Consider the following 25,171-nt stretch of genomic DNA (forward strand, 5'->3'; position numbering starts at 1 on the left):
CTGATCTGGGGCATCAGCGCAGTAAAAAATAAAGTTGTTCTTATTCTTATTCTTATTCTTATTCTCAAAATCCACAAAATGCAGACATGTTGAATACACTCTGAACAGGACTGAGACGTTGTACTTGACATAAATGATAGGAGATACAGCCATCCTGTTTAAATCCACCCTTGACAGCCCACCTGTCCCTGAGGACGTCCCACACTTCCTGTCCAGCACGTGGCAGTTCAGACATCTCAGGGACGAGACAGGAGTGAGTATCTCCCGCAGCTGTCTCCTGCTGCCAAGCCTTGATAATCTAACAGCCTGCGTAATGGGCAGCATCTGGAGCGTCTCACTGAGACCCGCAGTCAGACAGCTGAGGGGCAGCGTGTCAGGCTGGGACGCAAAATCCGGCGCTGCTGTTAGGAGAGCAGCACAAGCCGCTCAGTCGTCTATCCTGTCAGTATGAGCGCCGACTCAAGCTATTAACATGAGAGTTATTATGGTGATAAATATGGCTCCATCTTTAGTTTCAGTCTTTGACAAATTCCTTGTGTTTTTCCAGTTTTTTACAGGGTTCCTTTTTGTTCCAATATTCTGCTTCTTGGTTTACGTTACTTTCTAAATATATCTAATTTTTTTTCCTGGCATCCAACTGTGATTCTCTTAACCCTTGTGTTGTCTTGCGGGTCAAAAGTGACCCACTACCATGTTTAGTTGTAGAAAAAACAACTTAACCTTTTTTTTTCCAACTTGAAATTTTATGGCTTTTCCTAGAGACCACATAATTAGAAAAAGTGATACTTTTTTGTATATGTTTCCATGTGGGCTGTACACCACTAGGGTACAAAGATTGTCTTATGGGTCATTTTTGACCCGTAGGACAAGAAGAGTAAACACAATGTTAAGATCGCACGAGGGTTAATTCATATTCTCATTACGCCTTCGGTATGTAAGGATAAATCTTGCCGACCAGGGTTGGAACATTTACATGTGATGAAGGAGATTAACAACCTTACAATAACGTCTGAGAAAAGTTCCTTGCAGCCGCACCAAACTGTGAAATATGTCAGCACTTCCCTAGACTCTTCCCTGGACAGCATGCTGAACTCAAACAAGCTGGAAAATAAACCCCCAGAACACACAGCACTGATGAGGATATTTTCTAAATTAAAGCAGCCAAAATATAAATACAAACTCTGGGAGTCTTCAGCAAGGTAGCCTGTAATGCTTCTTAAATCTTGTACCCTGTATGAGCTGAATTACTTCATGTGGCAGTGCTGAATATAAAACTGAGAAAATACGACAAGTACAAACATACAACTGGTTTCCTTTCAAGAGCATCAGCATCCTTTTTAATGATATAAATGGTCTTACCCCTTTAACTAACATTGCAATTTTACATCATAACTGTTTCAACTGTGTGTTTTTGCACAAGCTCTGACATCAAACTAGAGGGAGGTTAAATCTTTTCTCCAGGACAACACAATAATTCCCGGGACGTTTCTGTTGTCTTCCCACATTTTAAATGTGTTTTCCATGAAATGAAAGTTGGTTGATTGCTTTCAAAGGTGGAGAATTAGAGATGCACTGCAGCCGCACATTAGTGATCGTTCGAATGGTCTCTAACACCATGCTCAATGTTTATGCTGCACTTTGTAGCGTCAGCATTTGAAGGGAAAAAAAGATTATATCTAAATGAACCACTGTAACAGTGGGGTTTGACCAAAACAGTTCAACGCCAATCATTTTTGTAGATCTGTTTTTGCCAGCTATGCAGAGTGAAGGCAATATGGTAACACCACTGAGTTTCAAAAATGGAAAATAATAGAGGCCTATTTCCAAATAATCTGCCGATATCAAGCAGAAATGCCAGTGGGTATTTTTCTACTGTAGAGCAGAGGGGAATTTTTTCAATGGCTTAATTTACATAAATGTATTCTCTCTGAGAAATATATATAATATATGTTACATATTATATTGTTATATATACTTTTAGAGCTTCTTTTTATTTAAGAAAAGTTGGAAATTTAAAAGATCTGAAATTCCTTTATTTTTTTAACCAGGTTAAAATGTTTGAGAACAAATTTTCATTTTCAAATATGACGTGGTCAAGAGACTCCTGTAGGACAAAAAAATGCATAAATACAGATAACACACACAAACAACACACAGGAGGAAGCATAGAGGGGATAAATGGTAGGTGTGAGAACACGAAGTCAGCAGGCAATAACAGGACAGAGGAGAAAAGTAATGTGAATGTGAGTACATGTGTGTGTATGTGTGTGTGTGTGTGTGTGTGTGTGTGTGTGTATGAAGAAGTAGTATGACGTAAAGCATACCTTATGTGTGTATGGATGCGTTTGCGTAGCTGTAAACTGGGGAGTTGGAGGCGTTTTTTTTTAAAGTCTTCCAGTCATTTGCTGCTATAAAGCGAAAGAAGCTGCAGCCAAAAATAGTTTAGGTCCTACGGATGCTGAGCTTGATGTATTTACTCGACCTAGTGCAATATGTTATTGGCAGAATGAAGAGAAGACAAAAAATAGGGTGGGGTCTCGCCCAGGATTGTATTATGGACAAAGTGAATCTGGTGATGGAGCCTCCAGGTATGAAGGAATGGCCAGTCCATCAGTTTATAAAGATGAGGATAGTGCGTGTGGAAAGGTGCATCTGTGGCAAAGCGGATGACTGACTGATAAAGAGTGTTTGGTGTGTTGATAGCAGTGCTTTGTGCCATTCTGTTCACTAATCACAAATATCATATTAATAAATAAGGTAGGATGGATCTCACATTCTTAAATGAACCATTGCACAATTGAGTACCTGTACTGAGTAAACACACAGTGCTTTATATTGACAACACAAAAGCTGGTTTGCTTGTAAAAGTCATATAATGTCTTAATTCATCCTAAATAGATATGCTCTTTTTTAGGATGGCTTGCTCAGTTGGTAAAGCAGACATCCCTCCAATCAGAAGGCTATCAATTTAATTCCTGTCTCCTTTTGTCTGTATGCCAAAGTGTCCTTGAGCAAAACACTGCCCCGGATGGTCGGGTCATCGCGTTGGAAGGCAGGTCTCTGGCTGTCTGTGTGTGAATTCAGTCTAGTGTAAAGCCCAAAGTGTGAAGGCGCTCTCTTAAGTTTAGATCATTTACCATTTATCCAAATCCCTATGACTAGCTCAACCCCTAATCATCCAGCTGAATTGAAGCTGTGCAGCCGACTCGGTCGGACCTCCGATCGTTCGGCGCGTGCAAGTTCCAGCTCCAGCTCATGTCTTTGCAAGCCCTGCCGCTGCTGAACATCTACAATGTCCCCTCGGTGCAGCTGCAGAGCATAGAGCCTGCGAGCAGAAATGATTACTGTGATTGTATCTGTAAAAACCCGCCAGTGGCCGCAGAAGTCCCCTGCTGCCCAGAGCGGCGGAGCGAGAGGCACACATGGCCAGCAGATGTTAGGAGCAGCCTGTCAGCGAGCCAGCATGTCCATCGCTGCCCCGGTCACAGAAAGTGATGCAGGTTCGGTTCACCGTCGGGAGTTGTGTTTGCCCTGATGCTCTGCAGCTGCTCAAGGAGTGGAGGTTGGTCCAAGGGAAGAGATCTGCCATTGCTCAAGTTAATTGTTATTGGGTGATAAAAACAGCAGCCGTACTTTTTGACCGATCTTCATCGAGTACACGTCCATAAACATCAGTGTCATGGCAATGTCCTTACTGATGAAATTGCTTTGCTTTTAAATAATTCATCCTTTATTAATCCCCCACAGGGATTATCATTCTCTGTGATTAACCCATCATGGAGGAACCGTGAGCAGTAGGCTGACGTCAACCAGTGCCAGGGGAGCAGATAGGGGTCCAGGGTCTTGCTTTGGACACTTGTGGGTGTGCGTGTGTGTGTGTGTGTGTGTGTGTGTGTGCGCACGTGTGCATGTTTGCAAATGAAGTCATGTGTGAAGTCATTTTTCAAAGTCAGATCTAAAAGACGCTGATGTGCGCAGGTTTCCTCAGAGACAAATTTGAAAGAGATGAGGTCAAAGCAAATCTGCGTCCCAGATCGAAGGTCAGGGAGGTAAGTTACAAAAATGACAAGCCTATTTTGCAATTAGTTTCCTCCCTAAAGCATTTAAAAATTTCCACTCTCCAATTTTAGGTTCAAACATTTTCGTCAATCTGTGTGATATCATGTTACCTAATGAAGATCAGCGCCGGTTTTAATTTCAAAAAGACACCAGCCTGTAAAAACAACCATATGACGATCGAGATACTAGGTCTATAAAATAGCTCATATGATATTGCTTGAGTTTGCTTCATCTGGGCTTGGACAGAGAGAAAATAAGAAAACGGTCAATAATGGTTATAAATAGGCATTTATCACCTCATAATGACTGCAGCTACTGAATTTGATTAGATTGCCCCACAATAGTGTGTTATGTTAAAAAGTATTAATTCATTCCCTTTCAGTACTGAATTAATGGAATCGACATTCAGTCCCAAAAGATAAATTAATCAGCTTCTGCTTGTGGCACTTACAGGGAGCTGTTAAAGTCAACACAATGTTGGCTTTTAGGAGTTCTCACATCAATATGACTGAAATACAGATGACCTGGAACAGATGTGGCAGCTGGCCTGTGTTTACAAGCCAGAGGGTTATATTGGACCAGTGTGAGAGCTTGTCCTTTTTTTTTTTTTTGGGCCGGAGGAGGGGGTGGAGGGTGACACATTATTGTCCATGCATCCGTCATCTTTTCCTCTCCTACATCATTTCTTTCGAGATTCGTTTTCTTTCCCGCAATCCTGACAAGGGGTCTTATTACACCGGGAATATTGCGTGCCTGCAATTAGATAATTAGAGGTGTGAAGGTGTCTGAGCGAGCTTTTTAAAACTCACTGTAGCCTGTAATTACGGCCGGCCTTTGGCACATACCAATAAAAGAGTAATAAAAGAAAAATAACGAAAGGTAGACTGTCCTCCTGAGACACGATCGTCTGTTGGCTGCTTCCAAGTTTAATTTAAATAATTCTAATTTTTTGAGTCATGCACATCTTAATCCCTTCACACTGTTGTGTTTAACATTTTACAATAATAGTAAATATGACATCACTGCCCTTTACAAATACTTGGCAATCCACTCTTCCCTTTCTCACATGTCCTGTCTCTATCCAGCATCCAACTGCCCAGTCGTAACTGTTTTTATTTATGACACTTTGCATTTAAAGCCGGGTCTGGACAATAATCTTTAGGAGGATTTACACAAACCCCGCATTCCCCCACGAGTCAGCGCTTTGTGACAGTAGCAAAAGAAAAACTGCTCTTTCACAGGACAGATCCGAGTTGTGGGCGGCCTTCTGTCTCAACCGGTAGACAGAGAGAGTGAGAGAGAAGGACAGAGAGATAGAAAGCAAGAGTGTGATAGAGACGGGGGGGATGAGGGGTGGGAGGGACAGGCAAAAATGATTTCATATTAATAGTAAGAGTAGTGCTAGTTTAGCCTACGAGTGCAAAAAAAAGACACAAAAATACCCTTTTAAGTACTTGAAATATCCGCGGCTTCACTCCGATCTCTACCCTATGATGAGTCTCTCACTGCAGGACAAATGAGCAGCTGTCCTTTTCAAATAGGAAAGACGGAAGAGCTCAGCGTGTGGATAAAAAAAAAAAACATTATAAAATACAATTGATCAGGAAGCCTGAACAGACAGTAGGAAAATGTGTTTGGGCAGATACCCTTAAAGACGTGTGAACTGCAGGCCTACCGTTAAGGCAGGCCGTTTAAACCCCTTCAAGCTACCCAAGTTTCATTCTGCAAAATCCACCTGGCCTGTCATAACTTTAAGGACTCGGCAGCTCAGATTCCTGCCTCCACCGGTCGAGTCTTTGTTTTTAATGAGATCATCTCCAATTCTTATTCCTCCTCCCAACCACTTCCCCCCTCTCCATCCATTGTCCCTTTACCTACCCTTTTCATCCAGAAAAGCCTTCCCCAAAAGACAGGGAAACCTAACTCACTGTCCTTTCATACATAGCAACCTGCCCCCCCCCCCCTTCTATTCGACCCGCTCACCCTCCTCTAGCTTTCCAGTCTCTCTCTCTCTCTGTAATGATGGTGGTTTGTCGGCTTTACGCCACCATTGTTCTGCTATCTGCACATTTCCGGAGGCTGTAGCTCACAAAGGCTGTGGGAGCACACGCTCTCTCACCCACACTGCCTGATAGAACCCTCACCTGCCCACACACACACACACACACACACACACACTACAACAAACACAAAGACTACAGGAAAGGTGAATTACCCAGGATTTACTTTGTTTCATGAGATAAACTGATCCTCTTTCATGTGGAGGTTCCTTCCTTCCTTTCCTCAGTGTTATAATCCGAAAAGTGCTCCATATTAATCACACTTTTTCATACTTTGAGGAACTTGACCAAAGTGATACAAATCACTTCTGACCAGTAAGAGGGAGAACAATGAAAATAGAAAGTAAAAAGAAAAAGAGGTGCGAGGGCTTTGCCCCTCTGATCCGGATCCTTTAAATGATTGTCCCTTCAGTGTACGTGTGTCTGTTTCACCCCCTTCTCCAGAATACACACACACACACACACACACACACACAAACCAATTCACAGTTAATGACCCTGGGTTTTTGGGAATGACCCTTGATCTTGCAATTTGTCCTTACAGGTGGGGGAGGTCCGAGCAGACAACGCTCTGTCTATGTAATGCCAGTGTGTGAGCTTCATAGACACACTTGTTCACCTTCGCAAACACACTCCAACTGCAGCCCTTCCTTTTTTTCCAATACACTCTCAGCTGATCTCGCTCCCTCCCCTCCCCAGGCACCTGTTATTTTCTTCTGTCATCCACAAAACTCCTTACTCTTCTCAGGTTGCAAGGATGTTTTCTTCAGTGCAGGACTTTTGAGTCCGGGACTCTGATAATGAGTCTTTCTTCTCTGGGATGTTTTCTTTGTTGGGTCAGACTCCATCTATTCTTTGCCTCTGCACCCACCCAGGAATGTACCATTTATATGGTGCAGCCTATAAATGCATGACAATTTAATTTCTAGCTGTCTGTTTTGGGATGAAAGAAAAACCTGGCCTGAGAAAACAAGTGAAATTTCGTATTATAACTCCGTATAATAAGACTTGCACTGATACTTCTGTCGATCTGAAACATACATCTGATCGCTTTTTTTTTTCCTGATTTTCTGAGGAAACAAATCGTATCATGGCAACAGGACTTAGATTCAGGCTTTCAGCTTCTGAAGGGTCTCTCGGGTGATTGATAAAATGTCTTAAAGGGAATAAATTAAGTCCAGATTAGACTTCGATGACTAAGAAGCTCTGCAGATGTGTCAATGAAGCAGCTTTAGCACAATGACTGTTTCCATCACGACATAAATGTAATTTTACTCCGAACTCTGATCTCATTCTTGTCATCTCTCTTACTTCCTCCAAGCATTCATTACGACGCTTTCCATCCTTCCTGCCTGTCTGTTTCCCTACTCCTGTCTCGATTCTGTTCAACTATAACCATCCTTTCCCGCCGTCCAGCCTTAGTGATTTGACAGAGCGTGAAATCAGTTCAGTTTGTACGAAACTTGTGATTTAACAAAGGAATATGACCCGAGGAGCTATGAGGCAACTGCAGGGCAACGAGAAACGTCACCTGCAGCTTCAGTATTGGTATTACTGCGAAGGTCATATACTACAATAAACATCAAAGTACTTTCAATGCGGAACAGTGGAACATACATTTTTACTGATTACCTGTATTATAGTGAGAGGTTCGGTGTGTTCACAGGTTCACGTTTGTAGTATGTTGTGGACAAATCAGACAAAATATGACATGTAAGCACACGCAACCCCTTTCCTGTAACTGCAACTTAGAGATCAGTGACAACATCTATTCTGAACTGTGATAAAAAATACAACTATGTCTTTAATAAGATCACAAGGTTGACTGGTATCAAACTGACATAATTGATAGTTGGCTCTCTCAGACCATCAACCCCTCAAGTACAACATTATTTGACTAAATGCCATTTAGTACTCACTAATATCAATGTACTGTACATCAGCCAGTGCAGCCAGTCATCAGTATATATCAGAAATGACTGGATTTACCTTGGTTGTATGGCATAAAAAGTTGATTGTATCACAACTTTCATTATTTACCAGGCTGGAAAGGATAAACATTATCTAAAAAAAACTTTTGAGCGTCTTAATAGTAACATATTTCTTCATAAAAACTCCTGTTAGCAAAGGGCTGATTCCCCTAGCCAGCCATCATCCTGTTTGAAGAAGACGGACACTGAAATGCACAAATTTAAGGAAAAAAAAAGTTACATTTTCGGGGAATGGCCACAACTACACACGGTCAGTGAGGACGATGAAGCCCAGGTTGTCAAAGCAACTGCAGTCACAAATAGCCTCGAAGCAACCCATTGTCTCACCCTTCCACAGGAACAATTCATTAGGAAGCATTTTAGTGAGGGCCATTACTTGGATAAATCTCCACACACACACACACACAAGCAAGCATGCCCAGACATACATTAATGTAAATGGTTCTGGAGCAGTGCTGTAGGTGAGAAGGGGCTGTGTCTCTATTTGTGGATTCAGCTGGGCTTTTTTAAGAGGACCGTAAACAAGGCAACGCCACCCACTGAGAAAGGAGGACGACCTCAGAGAGCCAGGGGGCCACTGGGGTAGCCCTAAAAAAGAAACATCTTATCTCTCTGCGGCGAGATACCAGAACCTCACCGGCCTCGCAACCAGTCTGCTATTTTAAATACGTCCCACCTTTAAAAGTCAAACCTTTTTATCTGTTCCCACTAACGCTGCTCTGATGTCTCATGTTCAGGTTGGAGTAAAAAAGGTGTATAAATGTTTCTGCTCCTGTAATTCCTGGTTAAACATAGTTAGTTCCACCAAAACAACAATCTTTGACAGTCATCTGAGTCAGGGATTGAGGCGCATGTTTCATCCAGAGACTTCTAGTGTGAAAGGAAAGCCAGTGACCTGGAGACAATCTTTAGCCTTCACTACTTCACATCTGAGCCTTTGCGTTGAAGGAGGAAAATCATGGGTGGACTTCAAAGCTCTGTGCGTGTGTGTGCGTGTATAGATCACTCACCGCAAACGAGAACGAGAAGTGAGACTTGCATCTCGGAGCATCAACCTGCGGCGCACAAAAAGTTCTGCGTTAAAAGCGAGCGCAGACGCGCATGGCGAGCCCGCCAACGCGCAACGGTTCGGGATTTGCTTTAAAAAAAAAAAAGGGAAAAAACAGAGGAACATAAAATTCGGATGTTTTAAACGCTTTCTTCAGCGCTCTCTGCAGGAACACACAATCTAACATTTATCTCTAACTGGTAAATTGAATATTTCAGGAGTGTTCGCTTGACGATCACATCTGATCCAAAGTCAGCTGGACTCCCAAGGAGAAAGTCTCCGTTTACCGGGACGCCACTCACCGGTCGGTTCGTCCAAGGCTGTCGCTCCGGTGCGGATTGAAAAGCGGGCTCTCTCCTGCTCCGCCGGCTGCTCAGTCACCGGACGGGAGCTCGGCCGAGCGGCGTTATCTCGATCTGCGCTCCTCCGCCGCGACCCGCCTCCTCTGGAAAGCCCGAGCTGGACTCCCGGAGCGGAGCGGATGGGAGGGGAAGGAGAGGCGGGGCGGAAAGGGGGTGATGGCGGGGGAGGAGGAGGTGGCGATGGAGGCCCGTTAGAGCAGCAGGAGCTGTAACAACCAGCATCAATACAAAGGGAAAACAGTAGGACTGAAGTTGAGGTGGGTAAGTTAACAAATAAATCAGTGAAGTTATTCTTCTCCAAGTTCTGAATGGGAAGTGTGTGTGTGTGTGTTTCTTTTCATTTCATTGGTGACTTGAGGGTTGTCTTTACCTCATGTATGTACCTTATGTGTGCACCCTGTATTTGTGTTTGTATGGTATGTACTGTATCTATGTACCTTTTGTCTGTACTTCCTGTCTGTACCGTTGTGTGTGTGTGTGTGTTTCTTTTTATTTCATTGGTGACTTGAGGGGAGGTTTGAAATATGTTATGTCTTTACCATGTGTCTTTACCTCATGTATGTACCTTATGTGCACCCTATATTTGTGTTTTGCAAATGTACCTCAGGTATGTACTGAATATATATACCTTTTGTCTGTACTTCCTGTCTGTACCTTTATGTGTGTGTGTGTGTGTGTGTGTGTGTGTGTGTGTGTGTGTGTGTGTGTTTGTGTGTGTGTGTGATTTTGCCCTCCATGTATTCAAACTTGTTTAAATGTTTCCACTGATTTCTCTTGTCATCACCATCAATCACCAAACATCAACTTTGAATTGAATGCCAATAACAATGCTGAGAATTACAAATTCATCAAAAAAAAAAAAACATTCTGGATACATTTCTTACAGTTAAAATGTCAAAACATCTTGTCAAAACATTACACCTCCTGCAGTTTGGATTCTGAATTTAGACATTTTGATTGACGCGCCCCTTTGTAAAATTAAATGAGGGCCCTAGAAAGAGGATGACTTACACAGCTGGGCTTTTTTCCGGAGCTCCGAGCCTCTGCCGTTTATAAGTTATGTAGACGTTTGTTTTTCAAGTGGGTTCCGAGGATCCCTGCTCAAGGACCTCAAACTATAAGTATGTTAACGCAGGGAAAAAAAAATATCCTACATCAGTCAGCTGGAAAGAGAAGGGGAAAAAACAGTATTCGAAAATAAAATATTTACCCAATGATCAAGTGCACATGGAATTGAAATTAATGCACATCCGGCCAATGGAAAAAACATTTGGGGTTAATGCAAACCTGTCTGTTCGTCATGGTATTCACCCCCTCCATGTTTCCGGCGCAAATCTTCAGATCTGGCACTAAACTTCAAGCCAGTTTTGAAAATGTTAGACCGATCTGATTTTTTTTGTTATGTTTTCTAGTTATCTTTTTTTAAATCTCCCATTAGTGTTTTTTTCCCCCAGAAGCAGATCTTTGGTTGAAACATCTCCAGCAGCTTCTAAAAATAGCAAGAAATATCAAAAGGAATTTGAGGAATATTACAGTTTGATGGAGACAGACAGTTTCCCAGCACCATCTGTCATGCTATAACACAGTAAGTACAGGAATCAGTCCCATTAATTACAGTCCAGGACAAGTAGGAAAGGTATTCAGTGTCGTCTTCTACCTCGGGGCCTCCTAACTTCCCAGGGAGAGGTGACACCATTAAATATGATCATCACATTAAAGCAGAGCCATGATCAACTTGAACACAAGCATCAGTGTTTTGTAAAACTGTTACATAAATGAGTAAAGCAGGAAGTGTGATCTATATGTGTAGTATGTGGGTAATATATAGGTAATACATAAAGTATGTGAATGTAGATATAGAATCTGATTGCTGAGTCTGATCAGTCTTTTTAGATGTTAATGGCAGGTGATTTATGTACAGGTAGTGAGTAAAAAGCCAGCACATGTTTTCCTGCAAGCCCCTGTGTGGTGGTAAGTGTGTGTGCAGGGCTGTGTATGTGTGTGTGTGTGTGTGTGTGTGTGTGTGTTGGGGGGGGGACTGACAACAGGAATGTGCGCTCTCTGCTGGACGGATTAGCTTTCCTTCGAAATCATGCAGCGAGACTCAGAGGATCAGCCTCAAGCAGCAAGTAGTCATGACACTTCAGACTCACTTCAAATCCATTTTCCTATTCAACGTCCCATAAGGAGTTTAATCAAACACTTTCTTGAAACACATTCTTTAACTTATCACTGATGAAATTTTCACCCTTTGTTCATCCCCAGATGTGCTTATGAAATCAACTGTAGCTTATTACACTTTACATTTTTCCCCTATTCATACCCACACGTACAGTTTTTGACTGTATAGACAAGATGCAGATTGATTCATGTGGCACATTTTATTGAAGGGAAAATTTCAAACCAATCATAATACCAACCCCATCAAAGTTGTTTTAAAGGAATTCAAACCAATACAGTTTTTCTTATTGGCTAATATTAATTTTGACATCAGCTTCCTGTTGTTTTCTATTTGGTGAAAAATAATTTTCAGAAAAAATATTCAATTAATTCTGGATAACATTTCCCCCCTCAACAGTTCTTTGCATAAATTAAATATAGTCACTGGTTGATGACCTTTACAGTTGATAGAAAAGCAGTCAATTGCTCAGGGTTTTTATTTTGACCTCAGAGGGAGTCATGTGTCGTTACACTGCACGGAGTTGGGAAAACTTTAACCAACCATTTCATTTTCAACATCCATGAAAAACTCCCAGTTCAATTTCCCGGATTCAGTGGACATTTTTTCAAACTTGCTTGCTTTTTTCAAGAAAAAAACAAAAATCAACTGAGGAACGTGATCAACGGAGGCGTTTCCTGCAAACACACAAACCAGTATGGGGATAAGAAGACAAGCAGGGGCCAGGATCAGTTTGACATGACATGAGTGTGTCTCATGGTGTTAGTTGTCTTTCAGCTCGATGTTTGATCTGTGTGAGAGGTTGGTTGAGGTTGGTTGAACTCTATCAAGTTTTGGTAGGTGAGTCTGAGCTTGGTATTGGTGAGTGCAGCAAAACTTTTTCATGCAGTTGGGATCAGTGCTTTTCGTAGTTTGCATGAGATACACTAAGTAAACTTGGTTAATTTCTGAAAATGTAATGGTAACACACACACACACACACACACACACACAAATCTAACCCTAACCCATCTGAAACAACCCATTTTGCCACATGTTCAAGCTGCGAGGGAGTCACTGGTCACTGCTCTGCAGGGCAGTGCTGTAACTTCCGACAGAGAGCCCCACCCTCCCACTGCTCTGACCACCCCAGAAAACCACTTACCCCTAAGCTCATAATCCACTGGGTTTGAAATGCCTTTTCCACATTTTGGTTTCTTGACCAAATTACAAATCACAGCTGAGTGACCACGTGAGTCGGTTTGTCCGTCTTCTCTTTAACTATAGCCTGAGGGCTAACCTGTCAGAGCAAGACGCAAAGCAGTCCACAGTGCTCAGCGTGAGTGGATGTAAGATTATGTCTTGTACAAGCACCCCCAGTTCAGTAGTTAAAAGCACTGATGTGTGGGTGGTGTGTGACTTGCATTACACATGTAGAAACAGGAAGATCTGGTCTGGAGAATTTGTGTACAGATAAGTTAGAGTGGGCAACAGAGAAAAGAGACCCTCCTCACTACATGCATGCAAGACTAATCTTCTCCGGTGCAACATAGCATTGCATTGAGCAGTGATACTCATCCCATATTTTTCTGATCAAGATACAATAACAGTGTGTAAAATGCCGAACTGAGGACAGAAAACACACACACAAACACACACGCACACCATGTAAGAACTTTTAAACTTACCAGTGAGGAACCTGTGAACGAGTGAGAAAAGTATCAGATAGCTGTTGCACTGAAAACAAAAGAACTGGGAAAATGGATTTAAGCAGAAGTCACAAGGAGATAAGTGGATTCCAGAGGAAGACATAATGACAGTAACGACATAATGTCTGAATTGCTTGATTTCAAAAAGGGTATTTGCTGTGGAGGTGGGTGAAATAGAAATATCCAGAGGAAAAAAGGTGTTTAAGGCAGCACGCTGTCAACCTTTATATCCAATGCATCACAAAACCAGGACAGGGAATATGGCGGAGATGTATTTACTGGATCAAATTTAATTTCCTCCAATATCACACTTTGGAGAGACATTTTCTAAAAATAATATATGTTGTTTTTTATTAGTGTAATCAAGACTTATTTTTGATTATATAATAAACACAGAATTTAATTAAAATATCAGTCCGATTCCTGTGACAATTTTAAAAAGAACGCCACATTGTAAATATTATGCTAATGTGGAGAAAAACACGGAATCTTGAAAGGAGACATGGTCAAAAATAACAGATTCATGATAACAAACTCCAGGATTTTTTTCTGGTTTCAGTCGTAAAAATAATAAATGATCACATACAATACAGACAAACAAATAGCTCCACATGTTTTCATAGCTTACAGTCATTGTGGTGGCCACACGCACTTGTGTTGAGACCCCGTACAGTACATGGACAGATAAAGACATTTCTCATACAGGCATTTTATGTGTAAAACTTAAAGTATCACTGAAATTATGAGGTTCCAGAAAGTGTCTTATTCTGATGGTGATGTTGTTATATGTTTATTTTCTCCATCTGGCTCACAACATCTGTCAAGACATCAGTCTGGACTACAGCAGCAAAAGGTCATCAGGAAGCACTGACCTCCTCACACACAGTTACTGTACTTCTGCACTTGGTCTCTGATGTAGTCCCGCACCCCGGTTGCATTTTTCTTCAGCTCGTCCAACTCCATCCGTTGGTCCTGCATCCGCTCCTCGTTACTCTTGAACTTTTTCTCCAGTTCTGTGGAAAGAAAAACAATCCACTTATTTCAGCAACAAAAGACAACTGCTGTTAGCTCACAGAGGTATAACCTGCAGAGAGAGGCATGAAAGCAGGGTGAAGACAAATTGCTAAAGGGCCAGAATGGAGAATATCTTATTTAAATGTAAGTGAACCATCAATGTCGAAGCAGAAGTGGACAAGGTGTCCACATCTAAAAAAATGTTGAAAAGCAGTCAAAATGAAATTGATCTAACTAAAACCTTCTTCCTAAAAACCACAACTGTGAGAGCATTTGCAGGGAATCAATAAATGAGAAGCAAATGACAATGGGTGTGTTACCTTAAGCAACAAATTTATAGAAAAAAGAATGGTATCCATTTAAAAATGGCCCAGATGTGTGAATGAGAGAATGAATGGTGTTTCTCTCTATATGAATGACAATGGGTGTGTTACCTTTCAAATTAGTCACAAATTTGTAGAAAAAAGAATGGTATCCATTTAAAAATTGCCCAGATGTGTGAATGAGTGAATGAATGGTGTTTCTTGTGTTTCTCTCTATACGTGGCCCTGCGATCCCCTAGCGACCGGTCCAGGGTGCAGGACCAGCTGTACATTATTGATGGATGGGTGCTGTCCACTTATATTGTGCTTTCAAACAATTACATCCAATTTCAACACACTTCACACTGGATTACATTCATTCACACACACACTGATGACCACAGAGTTGCCATGCAAGGTGCCAAGTAGGCCAAAAACACTTCAACATGCAGACTGGAACTGAACCGCCAAGTCTACAATTAGAGGGATAGCTGCTCTACCAGCTGTGCCACAGCCATCATAATAATGTGTTTGTATGAGCCAGTGCTGTTACTTACTCCTGAGCTGGTCCATCTCCCTGTTGGCTTTGTTCAGGAGGTCCTCCGCCTCCTTCTTGATAGCCTTCGCTTTCTGGTTTATGCTGTTCAGGCCACTCCCCTCTCCGCCCAGAGACTGCACTTTTGTCTGCAGCTCATGGTACCGCTTCTCCGTTTCATTCAGGCTCTGGGAGATGACATGATATTGACAGTACTTGTTATCACAGAACTGACACGTTCGTCTTGATATTATCTACACAATATATGTATGACAATGTAGCCTCAGGGGAAGCACGGTCCAGTCCCTCTCTGAGCCGGTCCCAAGTCCGGAAAAATGAAAAATGTAGAAGGGCTGTGTCAGGAAGGGCATCCGGCATAAAACTTGTGCCAAAACCAAACATGCAAATTGAGCCTCATACCATCATGAATCTCATACAGCAGCTCTCAAACAATATGAATATATATACACACACACACACACACACACACACACACACACACACACACACACACACACACACACACACAAACAAACCTAAATAAATATATACAAACACATACTGTATATATACACACACACACATATATATGTACACATATAAATATACACATATACATACATATACATATATATATATATATACAACAGTGGCGTGCCATCAGTAGAGGCAGGGGAGGCAGGGCCTCATCATGGAAAAAAAAATAAAATGAAAAAATAAATTAAATGGTTATATTTATTCAGTGATTTGTACTATAAAGTTATTTGCCACTTAACTTCACCATTTTAGTTTTTTTTTTTTCGCTGAAAAAAAAAATCACATTTACCGTTCAAATATGAAGAAGAGATGTACGGTGACACGGTAACCAGCTGAGCCCACTATGGATTGCAGAATGATTAAGCTAACTGTGCTGGCATGCTATGCACTGAGACTGTATTGCATGTCACTCTGAAAATGTTCAAACACTTTTAATATATTAACTAAATTTCCATAGTTTAGCTGATGTGTATAATGTTTTTCGTCAACAACTGTTATGTGTTTCTTGTACTGACAGATCATAGAACGACTGCAAAGAGACATTAAGTGAGGCACGCAGTGACGGTGCCTCGTGGTAGGGGGCAGTGGTGATCCCAGGGATCCTTCTTACTACTCGGCAACAGAATAATACAATTAGCAATAGCAAGCTACAGTAAACAGTTAACAAGTCAACTGCAGCCATCCAGCTATTTTTTAACTGGCTCTCATCAGGCTATATAGCTCACAAACGGTGAGAGATGAATGAAAATCTCCTGGACAGCCTCTCAACTTTTTGGGCCAGAAGGATCTCATTCAAACTGTTCCTGAGGCAACAAAGTTGCTCCAGCTGTTGGTCACCGTTCCAGCTACAACAGTATCGATGGAGCCATCATTATCAGCACCGAAAAGACTCAAAACATACAGTCGGAACAGGACTGACCAAGGACGACTGTCTTCGCTGGCAGCGATTTCCATTGAGACAGAGACTTTTAAAATTGAAGAAAGATAAGGAAGACGTCTACAAGCAAGTAATCGATACTTTTCTTCAAAAAGAGCGGCGCACGGACTTCATTTATAAGTAAAGGTACGAGATAATAATGTTCTTTTTTAAATATGCTTTTTTTCTATGCTACAGTTTGTATATCTAACGAATGTTGATATGATATTTTAAACAAAACACATCAACTGCTGCCAATAAAACGGTAAATAAGTTACTCTGTAGGGTTCATGTTTGTAAATCTGACTGTGATGACGTCAGTGCCTCATCAGCCATAAACCCCACCGCACGTCACTGATATACACATATAAATACATACATATATACACATATATAGACACACACACACACACACACACACACACACACACATATATATACATACATACATACACACACACACACACACACACACACACACACACACACCTGATCAAGCGAAGCTGCAAGGTTTGTAGCACTGTTAGCTAATGCATTGGCATCCTTGCTCATTTCCCTGTTCTGCTCCGTCTTGTTCCTCAGAGCTTCAATGGCCATAGAGAGGTTGTTTAAACGCATCATGATCTCCATCTGCTTGTCCTCCAGCTCAGTCAAACGGTCTCTAACCTAGAAAGAAAAAAAATAGTGGGAATGGAGGAATTATGGGGTGAGTAAATTTTGACATTTGAAGGGAAAACTAGCAGGAGGAATGCTGGCCAGACAGCCAGCTTTACCTCAGCAGTGGTATTCCTTGTTCTTGTCAGGTTGCCAAAGGCCTCTTCCAGTGCTGTTTTTGCTTTCTTTATGGCCTTCTCAGATATGTCCAATGCAAGCTTTGTGTCACTAACTGCATCCTTTACATCCTCTGCTTGGCTCCTGCACAATAATATAGAAGGTAGGACTGAAAATTCCAATTTTTGGTCTATTGATGGGGTCTGTTGCAGGCCATTTTTTCAAATCACTGTATTCAGTGGTTATGTGGGCACACAAAATCATTTCCAGAAAAGTTGTTTTCCATGTTCTTTCACATGGGCTTCTGAACCGCTCAAATAAACAATCTCTTTATGTGTGACGCAGTAGCAAGTCACACTGCTGGCGATCCAAAACTGCCAAGTTTGGTTTTTATTCTGACAGGTAGCCCGAAGGCGTACATAATATCAAGTTCAAGACCCTGGTGCTCGCCTACCGGGCAGTGAATGGGACGGCCCAGTCATATCTTCAGGATATGGTCAAGCCACATGTCCCCACCCGTCCCCCCCAATCTGCCACCACTCGACGACTGTCCACCCCATCACTCCGAGCCCCCGGCTGCCGATCGAACCGGTGTCGACTCTTCTCGGTCTTGGCTCCTCAGTTGTGGAACGAACTCCCGGAAAAGGTCAGAACAGCGGGGTCACTGCCCATCTTCCGCCGTGAGCTGAAAACGTACCTCTTCACCAAGCACTACCCCACTAATTGCACTTAGCCCCCCCCCCAAAAAAAAGAAGAAATTAATGTTTGTATGTATATGGTTTTGAGATGGCTATATGGTAGAGTGGTGACTTCTGAATAACGACTACTGGTACTTTGGATCTTTGGTTATTGAATTGCAATTTTTGTAAGTCGCTTTGGAGAAAAGCGTCTGCTAAATGACTGTAATGTAATGTAATGTAATGCAATAGCTTTATGAATTTTTTTCCCTGGCAGCAGTGAGGAGCTGACTTGGCCAGGAGCTGTCATGTTTTCACTGCTGCTGGAAAGCTGAAGGTGCAAATTACTTTAATGACACCTGATTTTTAGGCTCCAGTCAGCAACTTCATGATATGCAAGTGTTTTGAGGTAAAGCTCAGGCTCAACAAATCTGGAGGAAATTGCAAAAGTAGTGGAAACAAACAACTTTTCTTGGTGGGTAAGTCAGTAAGCGCACGGGTAACCAATAATGGAAGTACCATCCAAACGTAACATGCCATCATTTTGACGCTCAATTGAGAACGCAGTCTTCTCTCTGAAAGAAAGTAACATTACTCACTTGGCCTCTTTAGCTTTGTCAAGCAGTTCCTTGGCGTCCCTGACATGCTTGGAGGTTTGGTTGATTATCCCTTCGATGTTGGTGAGGTTGGAAAGTCTGTCCTTGATCTGCATGACCATTGCGTCCACTGTGCTTTTGTTGACAGGGAGCTGGATGGACAGAACCTGCAGGGCCACCTTCTCGATGCTCTCGGGGTCTGCTCCCTCCTCTGGACAGATCGGGGAGACGAACAGCAGTGTTTATGACACCAGAGCCACCCTTTCAAACCGACTTAATTCAAAGCAGACAATCTACTGTATGTAAATGTAGGAAAAAATACCAGTGAGGAAATCTCTGATTTTCCTCACAAATTCTTTGAGCTTTGCGTTTGAGTTCTCAAAGTTATCTTTCTTCTTCTGGGCTTTCTCCAGTGTGCTCATAGCCTGGTTCTTCACATCCTGCGTTAAAGAGGCAATATCCTGGAGCTGGACACAGGAAGGCAAAAGGTCAGCTTTATGAAGGGAAACACTAATCCTACCATTAAGGCGGATACGACTGTATAACACCCACCTTTCTTGCCATGCCTTGCAACTCCTCATTGGCGGCGTTCAGACTGTTGGTGTTGTTTTTGGCCAAATTGAGCGCATTCAAAGAAGCACTCACTGTCCCACTACATCCGTCTCCTCCACACAAACGGTTGCCTTCCTCATCTCGACAACCAGCGCCACCGCATTGGCTGTCTGAGCAGCTGCCGTTGATGTTTGTGTTGCCGTGGCTACCGCACACCTGCAGGAGGCAGTAGAGAGCCATTACTGGTAGAGGAAATACGAATTTGGACAGAAATTGAAATTATTGTGCAGGGTTTTTAAAAATAGGCCACTGCGTCTGTGCCAAGGACTCAATCCAAATCACCTCTTTGAAAATAATTAAATTATTAAATGATTAAACTTGTGAATATGTTGAGTTGTCACACATTTCTCATGATGATAACAAGTTTTTCTGTATGACTGGCTTCTGCAAGCTCAGAGTCACTGAAATTTGGTTACCTTCATCTCAATATTTATTACTATTTAAAGCCACAGCTGTGCAAAATACACCTTTAAAAGCACTTTAAACCAATTACTACACTCAGGTGATGTATAAGCCTGTACCCACCTTGTGCGAGAGGTGTTGGACCGTCTTGTCCAAGTCATGGGATTTCCGCTGCAGCTCCTCCAAAGATTTATTATGTGCTGCTGTGACACGGAGGAACTTGTCTTTTTTGGCATCCAGCAGATTTTCTGTGACAGCACGGGTTTCTTTGGACTGTTTTACTGGGCTAAGAGGACCGGACACGGACTCGCGGCATTTCTCCTCAGCCGCGAGAGACTCCTTATAGTATTTCTTCACTTTCTCAAACTGGTCTGGGGGAGATGAGGAAAAATTGCAATGATGTTGCTATTTCAGAATAGTTTCATAACAGTGAGCAAATATTCCACTGCATGTTCATGATACTGGCTGCTTTCTTTTTTAATTTCTCCACATCTGCTACATGCCACTAATTTTCAAATGCTAAAAGTTATAATGTTTCCCAAATAAGAATTACATATATGCCAAAGACAGAACTTTGTTGAGATTTACTATTCTCTCCTGCCCTCCTTCAGGGTCAACTCTATACCTCTGACAAGCATATGGCTATTGGTAATAATAGTATCATTATCAGGAATATCTTGTCTAATATCCGGTGAAAATGAGGCATATAGCAAAAAAAAATTAAAAATAATCACAACACAATTCTAAAACCCTATTCTACAGCCATGACAACATTATCTACATTATCTACAACAACATCTACATCACAAAGAGGTAATATACACTGCTCAAAAAAATAAAGGGAACACTTAAAAAACACATCCTAGATCTAAATTAATGAAATATTCTTATGAAATACTTTGCTATTTACACAGTTGAATGTGCTGACAACAAAATCACACAAAAATGATCAATGGAAATCAATTGTATCAACCCATGGAGGTCAGGATTAGGAATCACACTCAAAATTAAAGTGTAAAAACAAACTCCAGGCTGATCCAACTTTGATGTAATGTCCTTAAAACAAGTCAAAATGAATCTGTGTTGCTTCCTGAGTGGACACTATGATTTCACAGAAGTGTGATTGACTTGGAGTTACATTGTGTTGTTCAAGTGTTCCCTTTATTTTTGGAGCAGAAAAGTAAGGGGGGGGGGGGGTCCACTGGCCTTACTTTAATGAATAAAGAGGATTTAAAAAAACAGCAGTGAAATTTTAAGCTTTCTTGCATGATTCAATTTGCAACCTGCAAATCCCGATGTGACGTAGTCGTTCAGCTGATGTTGTTTGACAGCTACGGTGTCATTGATATCCCTCAGTTCCCTCTCCAGGCCGCTCAGTGTGCGCCTCAAAGCCCCGTCTTCCTCTGCTGTTGCATTTATCTCTCGTGTCACGCCCATCAGACGCCCATCAGTCAAAGCAATCTCGGCCCTGAAACATACGAAGCAGGGTGTTAATATACTTTCCCTGTGGTCAGTATAAGCAAATAAATGCAGTCAGTGCAGTGTAAATTCACCTGAGGTCATCAATGCTCTGTCCAATCAGCTGGTGGATCATGTCACTGTTGTTTGAATCGATTAAATCCTGAACCTGCTTAAGATTCCTCTCCAGCTCTCTAATGTGCCGATCCCCAACTCCAGTTGTGACCCCGCTCTCTAGGAGCTTCTGCGCAGTGTAGTGAATGTGCTCCAGATCTCTTTTGAGTTGACACACCATGTCATCCCACAGCTGGAAGCAGGCATGACACTGCACACAGTGGGGAAAGACGCCAGTGAAGCCACGGGCACATTCGTCACACTGCTTCCCCGCTGCCCCTTCCCTGCACTCGCAGGCCCCTGTGACCCGGTCACACTGGGCTATCTCTGAGCCCAGGGGATGGCAGTTACACTCTGGAAGGAAGGGGGAGTTGAAATATTAAAACACGGAGGAACAATACCAGTACTCCAAATGTGTGTGTTGTTTTTATTTAAGGAGTTCAATCCTATGTTGTTGACATACCTTGACACTGTACTTGTGGGTCTCCCCAGTAGAAGGGTTCACATTCAGTGCACTGTTTGCCCCCAAAGCCAGGGCGACATTGACACTGGCCTGTAAACTGTTGAAGAAAGAGAAATGGCAACAAGGTTACTTGAGAAAACAGATCTTCTTCTTCTTCTTCTTTCGGCTTTTCCCGTCAGGGGTCGCCACAGCGAGTCAACTTTCTCCGTCTAACCCTATTCTCTGTATCTTCCTCTCTCACACCAACTACCTTCATATCCTCTCTCACTACGTCCATAAATCTTCTCTTTGGTCGTCCTCGAGACCTCTTGCCTGGCAGCTCCAATTCCAGCATCCGTCTACCAATATATTCACTATCCCTTCTCTCCAAAACATCGAACATGTGCCGTCCCTCTGATAGACTCATTCCTGATCCTATCCATCCTGGTCGCTCCCAAAGAGAACCTCAACATCTTCATCTCTGCGACCTCTAGTTCTGCCGGCTGTCTTTTGGTCATTGTAACAGTTTCTAGTCCATACATCATCGCTGGTCTCACCACTGTCTTGTACACCTTTCCTTTTATTCTGGCTGAAAGTCTTCTATCCCCACTTGACAAAACAGATAAGGACAAGTCATTTTACGCTTCACTCTTATTCATGGATGCCTCCTAACCATATTGCAATGAGTTCCAAGAGCATGCTGCAGGTCGCAGTTGCAGGGCTCACAGCCTTGTTCCTGGCCGTAGTTCCAGTGGTTTGGGGCGCACTGGTCACAGTTATGGCCCGACACGTTCTCCTTGCATGGGCACGCTCCAGTCTGTCGGTCACAGTTACACTGCCCGTCAGTACAAGCTGACTGGATGGTGCCAGCAGTCACACAGGTACAACCTGAGGAGAGAGACAGGCAGTGAAATTAAATGTTGATATTTCACAGCTCTGTAGCACCAGATCTTGTGATACATCAGAAAAAGTATCGGCTTCAGCTACAACGGCAATGACTATTGTAAGAAAATATTGTGAAATACCATTTCTTATTATTTATTCATTTCATGAAAAGCTAATTGTAGTAAGAGAAATTTCATTTTGTGCCATTTACAGTTTTGAATTGACACACATGGGATAACCAGTGCTATAATCACTTACGCCTGCAGTCGTGGGCCAAAGCATTCCCGTAGTACCCATGTTGACAGTGAGCACAAGATGGCCCGTCAGTGTAGTAGAGGCATTTTAGGCACTGGCCAGTCCTGGGGTCACACGACTCAGGGTCCTGGGTGTCAATATTGTCACTGCACTCGCACGGAACGCACTGGCCCCCTGGTTGCTCTGGGTTTCCGTAATAACCAGATGCACACTGGTCACACCGCGACCCTACAGAGAAAAATGCAAGAACAGCTGGCTTGGGAACTGTTCGCCAGGGATTTATTTCCTGACAAATTTGGTTAGACGGTCACATAGGAAACACAGTTACACTCCACACTTCTGTGGTGTGTTAGCTCACCAGAGTAGCCCTGTCTGCAGTTACAAATAATCAGATTGGAGGTGAGGTCCGCTTGGCAAGAGTGGGCGTTAAAGTGACCTGCGCCAGGGTTCCCCGGGCAGGGGCAAGGCCGGCAGTGTTCCCCTGAGCCCAGCACTGGGTTCCCGAAGAATCCATCTACACATCTGGGTGGAACAAGAAATCAATGTGAAACATTCAGCTTCAAATCTGAGAACTGGGAAGTTGAACAGTAAAGGTCTGACTGGTACCGTTCACAGAGATGTCCCGCTGTGTAGTCTCTGCAATCTCTGCACTCCCCAGTGTAGGGGTCGCAGCTGTCTGCATGGCCATTGCACTGGCAGGGGGTGCAGCTGGGGAAGCCCCACTGGCCTGGTTGGCAGTCGGCACATTGCCGCCCGGTGGCCCCCTGCCTGCACTGGCACTGGCCTGTAACTGGGTCACACTGGTGGCTCAGTGAACCCTCGGGATGGCAGTCACAGGCTGGAAGAAAGGAGGGGATTCCAAGTTCGTTCTGTGATATTACGTTTTCGCTATTTGTGATCTTAACCTGAAGTCGAAACATAACTTATCTCGGAGATACTGCCATCTATCCCATGGATGAAAAATTAAATGATCAGTACATTGTTTTAAAAGTTGGAGAGTGAAGAAATGCAGGTAGATGATGGTGGGGGAATTAAAAGAACCGGTCAATTACAAAACACAAAACTCAAAATATAATGTTACTGACCAGGAGAGAAAATTATCATTTGTTGAAACTGATATTAAATTAAAAAGGGCAGCCAGTCACATTATCAATCATGTGAACTACTTCTTCTTTCAGCTGCTCCCTTCAGTGGTCACCACAGTCAATCATCTGCCTCCATCTAACCCTATTCTTGGCATCCTTGTCTCTCTCACCAACTAACTTCTTGTCCATTTTCACTCCATCCATAAATTTCTTCCTTTGTCTTCCTCTAGTTCTTCTGCTTGTAAGTTTCAAAGTCAGCATCTGTCTACCAATATATTCACTATCCCCCCTCTTATGATGTTATGTTTCAGATACTGACTTTATCTCCAACACAAATATGTGCCGTCCCTCTGATGGAGTCATTCCTGATCCTATCCATCACTCTCAAAGAGAACCTCAACATTCACTTTTCCATTCATTCTTGCAGATACTCTTTTACCACGCATTAGCCTTGACACTTCTTCACCTGTTCCGGCTTTGCCTCTGCCACCTCTACTTTCATCTTACACTGAATTTATTTTTCTGTATGTACTCCTGCACATTGCATTTCCACCACAAAGTATTCAATCTACTTCCCATAAAAACGACATACCAAGTACTCTCCTATCTATCTCCCTGATCATATGTTTAAAAAAAGGATAAAGGAGTATTATCAAAACACCAAACTCTAGTTATATTAGAACCAAAAGGTTTTCCTACAAGAGGATTTTTGTTCTTACACTTTCATAATAGGGATCACTTCTTCAGTTGTGCTGGTTACAATTTCTCCTGACAGCAGATGAGCTAAGACCTGGATTTATTAACTGCGATATATAAAGTGTGTTAATGTTTATAAAATTACAACAATCAACACAACCATATTGTGACTGATGTATCATCTCAGACCATCATGCAAAGGTCAGAACAGCACAGAAAAAATTCAGCCACTGATCAGCATGATGCTTTTTGAACCAAGATCTTCAGCTTTCCGTCATATTGCCAGATTTTAATAAGTGTGTAAGTCGATTCCGGAAGCTAAACAGATGCTTCGGCCTTCACTAATAAAATGTCATGTAGAACCTGAAATTTCTCACTCTCAGTTTTGGAGGTCTGCTGAAAATCTTCAGTGACAATGTGTTCTTTCTGTAGTTGAATTCAGGGTCATCCTTACACCTGGCGGTGTGTTATGCCAGCATGTGTGCAG

General features: G+C 42.5%; 2 protein-coding genes across 4 annotated transcripts in view; both read right to left on the reverse strand.

Moving 5' to 3' along the window:
- Positions 1 to 9,572, reverse strand: part of lamb2 (laminin, beta 2 (laminin S)) — a 49,060-nt gene extending 39,488 nt beyond the window's left edge. The window contains exons 1-2 of the mRNA XM_086159384.1: positions 9,461 to 9,572; positions 9,121 to 9,165 (exon numbers count right to left, since the gene is read on the reverse strand). Of these exons, the coding sequence (XP_086015510.1) occupies positions 9,121 to 9,151 (31 nt within the window). The 5' untranslated portion in view covers positions 9,152 to 9,165; positions 9,461 to 9,572. The remainder of the gene's footprint in view (positions 1 to 9,120; positions 9,166 to 9,460) is intronic.
- Positions 9,573 to 13,646: 4,074 nt separating this feature from the next.
- Positions 13,647 to 25,171, reverse strand: part of lamb2l (laminin, beta 2-like) — a 50,490-nt gene continuing 38,965 nt past the window's right edge. For all 3 annotated transcript variants that reach the window (XM_086159243.1, XM_086159241.1, XM_086159242.1), the window contains 15 exons: positions 23,510 to 23,741; positions 23,262 to 23,425; positions 22,907 to 23,131; positions 22,437 to 22,651; positions 21,785 to 21,881; positions 21,303 to 21,675; positions 21,033 to 21,217; positions 19,873 to 20,120; positions 19,288 to 19,503; positions 19,058 to 19,202; positions 18,739 to 18,946; positions 17,465 to 17,606; positions 17,181 to 17,357; positions 15,261 to 15,426; positions 13,647 to 14,400 (listed from right to left, as the gene is read on the reverse strand). In XM_086159243.1, coding sequence (XP_086015369.1) covers positions 14,264 to 14,400; positions 15,261 to 15,426; positions 17,181 to 17,357; positions 17,465 to 17,606; positions 18,739 to 18,946; positions 19,058 to 19,202; positions 19,288 to 19,503; positions 19,873 to 20,120; positions 21,033 to 21,217; positions 21,303 to 21,675; positions 21,785 to 21,881; positions 22,437 to 22,651; positions 22,907 to 23,131; positions 23,262 to 23,425; positions 23,510 to 23,741 — 2,930 coding nt within the window. In that variant the 3' untranslated portion in view covers positions 13,647 to 14,263. The remainder of the gene's footprint in view (positions 14,401 to 15,260; positions 15,427 to 17,180; positions 17,358 to 17,464; positions 17,607 to 18,738; positions 18,947 to 19,057; positions 19,203 to 19,287; positions 19,504 to 19,872; positions 20,121 to 21,032; positions 21,218 to 21,302; positions 21,676 to 21,784; positions 21,882 to 22,436; positions 22,652 to 22,906; positions 23,132 to 23,261; positions 23,426 to 23,509; positions 23,742 to 25,171) is intronic.

Source organism: Fistularia commersonii, chromosome 14, assembly GCF_037954325.1.
Source record: "Fistularia commersonii isolate RoL2024-O1a breed Wild chromosome 14, RoL_Fcom_v1.0, whole genome shotgun sequence".
Classification (NCBI taxonomy): Eukaryota; Metazoa; Chordata; class Actinopteri; order Syngnathiformes; family Fistulariidae; genus Fistularia; species Fistularia commersonii.